Source organism: Schistocerca americana, chromosome 1 (assembly GCF_021461395.2).
Source record: "Schistocerca americana isolate TAMUIC-IGC-003095 chromosome 1, iqSchAmer2.1, whole genome shotgun sequence".
Lineage (NCBI taxonomy): Eukaryota > Metazoa > Arthropoda > Insecta > Orthoptera > Acrididae > Schistocerca > Schistocerca americana.
Window position 1 is genome coordinate 150,375,038 of NC_060119.1, and position 3,346 is coordinate 150,378,383.

At 44.6% G+C, this 3,346-nt stretch overlaps 1 protein-coding gene across 1 annotated transcript; it reads right to left on the reverse strand.

Moving 5' to 3' along the window:
- Nucleotides 1-1,893: 1,893 nt before the first annotated feature.
- Nucleotides 1,894-2,466, reverse strand: LOC124609130 (gustatory receptor 23a-like). Its single transcript, XM_047140050.1, has one exon. It carries the CDS (start codon nucleotides 2,464-2,466, stop codon nucleotides 1,894-1,896), a length of 573 nt encoding a protein of 190 aa, XP_046996006.1.
- Nucleotides 2,467-3,346: the final 880 nt, after the last annotated feature.

Below are 3,346 nucleotides of genomic sequence, written 5' to 3' on the forward strand. Positions count from 1 at the left end.
AGGTGTAAGTCAACTACCCTGGCCAGCAAGATCTCCGGATCTGTCCCCCATTGAGCATGTTTGGGACTGGATGAAGCGTCGTCTCACGCGGTCTGCACGTCCAGCACGAACGCTGGTCCAACTGAGGCGCCAGGTGGAAATGGCATGGCAAGCCGTTCCACAGGACTACATCCAGCATCTCTACAATCGTCTCCATGGGAGAATAGCAGCCTGCACTGCTGCGAAAGGTGGATATACACTGTACTAGTGCCGACATTGTGCATGCTCTGTTGCCTGTGTCTATGTGCCTGTGGTTCTGTCAGTGTGATCATGTGATGTATCTGACCCCAGGAATGTGTCAATAAAGTTTCCCCTTCCTGGGACAATGAATTCACGGTGTTCTTATTTCAATTTCCAGGAGTGTACTTCTGAAATATGGTGCTACCAGAAGAATGTCGAATACCACGTTGATAGATCACATAAGAAATGAGTGGCTTACTGAAATGAATTCGCAAGAGAATAACTTTGTGACACATCCGTCCTAAATTAAAAGATCGGTGAACTGATCACGTTCTATAAGCGCTATGCAATTTCCAGTTTGGTATTGGAGGAAAGTGTGGGGATAAGTGGAGGTAAAAATAGATCAGGAGAGAAATGCTGAAAACAGATTCAATAGGATGTAGGTTGTAGTAGTTAGTAGGAGATGATCAGGCTTGCAAGGGATACAGTAGCGTGGAGGGCTGCATCAAAGCAGTCTTCAGACTGAAGACCATAGCAACAACACAACTCTGGGCCTAAAAAAACTTTAAAACAGAAGTATTTACATTCCTCTTCATTCAATACAAAAGCGTCTTCTGTGGCCTCTAACACGTAATATTAATTAAATATGTAAACAGAGACATTTGAACTTTTTCGCAATCGGATTTAGTTGTTAGGTTCGGTTCATAGATTCGAAATAATTCCTTGAGCTGGTTCTGGAACAATATGGTGATCTGCTTGTATTGGAATAAGTGAGTGCACAGAACAGTTTTTCACTTTCATTTGGCTTAGGCTCGTCAGCAGATGAGTGTTTCCCACTATTTCATGGGCATGAAGTGTAAAAAATTTCTGAATGCGCGTAATTGGCTACTTTTGTTTATGTAGCATTGTCAGTGTACAGTGTGGTTACTACTTACTTGCCATCCAGATACGTGTGAGTTGTGCATTATACGCTGTACCGAATATTTCCAATTTGTTGGCAGATCAATAATTTTCATGATATGTCATTTTCCTTTAGCACAGGTGATCACAGAAAAGAATGTAACTTCACACAACTTCTTGCATATAATGAAGTGTGTTAGTGCCATAAAACACTACTGACATGGTTCTCCCGGTGGTTGAATCTCATGGAAAACCAGCAGATGTCCTATATGATATGTCTGTGTTGTAGACGCCAACCTGGTATCGGCTGTCTCATGCGCACCGTAGTAAAGTAATTTTCAAAACTAACTAACACGTGGCAGAAAGATCAAATTAAGATGGCAGCTTATGCTTGAGCTCTTATACACCCTCAGGGCATACACCAGTAACTTAATTTGATGCAGGAGGGTCCATTATAGTACCTACCTCACATGACATAAAGGAAGCAGGCTAGAGCCCCATTTATCATGCACGCTGCAGGAAGTAACTAAATAAATACACACATTTACTGAAAACAGCTTGCAACTCTTTTACTGCAATTTGTTTGTTTGGAAGGACATGTCTATCAATCCTCTGGATAATACAAACACAATGAGTAGTTGAAGAATAACCTATACTTACAATGCAGCTATTAAGTAATATGTCACTAACTGAAAGACGTTTCCTCCTATGACAGCACCCGTACACTGCACAATTAGAAGGAGATACGCCCTAGCAAAGATCATACGAAGTGCTTCACTTATGAAATTGTACAAGTATCACGAGATAAGTGACAGCAGCACTAATAATGGCTGTGAAGACACGAAGGTCGATGTCACAGAACCCCATGGCAGAAACTCGTAGTGTCTCCACTGGCAGTTGCAGAACATCGACTGCTGGCCCAGGGCGAAGGAGCGGCTGCAGCCTCGACAGCAACAGAGCTGCTCTGTCGGCGCGGTCAGCCGCAGAGGAACACACCCAGCACACCGCCAGCTGGCGACACAATATGTTAGTAAGTCCAAATAGACTCACGAGTGTTTCCGTACTCTTGTCTCTTTCTTGTGCCATGACTATTAACCAATAGGCAGTGCAAGTCATAACGATGAAATCTGCCAAGACGGACAGCAACAGTGCGGGTCCGAAGTGGAGACTGCAAAGGCGGGAGCAGCGGTGGAGGGCCATCCTGGCGCGCTGCAGCCGCCGCACCTCCGCCTCCACCGCCCCCGCCGCCCCCGGCTGTCCTGCACGCGTCGCCAGCTCCTCCAGCTCAGCCTCGCTGCCCGCCGGCGGCCGGGTGCTCCTCAGCAGCTGCCCACAGACGACGCCCATCCTGTGTCGGAGTACCAGCACAACGGCGAAGAACTGAACTCGCCAGATCATGATCAAGACTTGTAGGCATATACAGATGAGGTTTATTGGATCATGTCTGAAGAAACAGGTTGCTAGAATGCTCTGTGGTATGACAATGCACACAAGCACTGTAATGAGAAGTAAAATTGCTCTTTGGCGCGTTTTGCGATATATTTCCATTTTGTAAGTGTGATCTCGCACAGCGAGCAACACATCTACCTGCTGCAACAGTTCCATTATGCTACTAACGATATGATGTCCGGTAGACAGAGATCTGCATAGAATTGTAGCTGGTTCCGAAACAGATAGTGAAACAAATGAGACAAATACAAAGCGCACTGTCATAGGGGACAGTGGATTCATTATGATTTGATGCATTACTAAATAACTGCAGTAAAGACCAGAGCCACTGATACAGATGAGCCACATCAAACATATGACGTAGCCTATGACTCTCTTTACCGAAATTCTGTAGAGAGAAGATGGAGAATGTTTGTTGGCACTGATGATGGGAACCAAACCAAAGATTTGAAATAAAAGATATAATGGTCTCACGGCACTTTCGAAGCTATGACCACTCATTTGAGAAACAGAGGTGTGTGGACTGTTCATTATTCTGCGAGCTACCTGCGTGTAAGCGAACAGCCGTCACTACTGAGTTATGACCCAGTGCTCTGGCACAACGTGACAATTCCAATTTTGCTGATGGTATAACGATCGAAATGTAATTTCATGATCGCCAGTAATGAGTCATTAACGCTAATGGATCATTAACTTGAGAGGTTTAAGCCTGTATGACTCCTGTGCGAGTTGTTTATAGAACTATGTTTCAACCAATAATAATTTGAGAGCAAGTGTT

Bases quoted from the DNA above. Each gene is read 5' to 3' on its own strand.
- LOC124609130 (XM_047140050.1), bottom strand. From the start codon at position 2,466: ATGGGCGTCGTCTGTGGGCAGCTGCTGAGGAGCACCCGGCCGCCGGCG.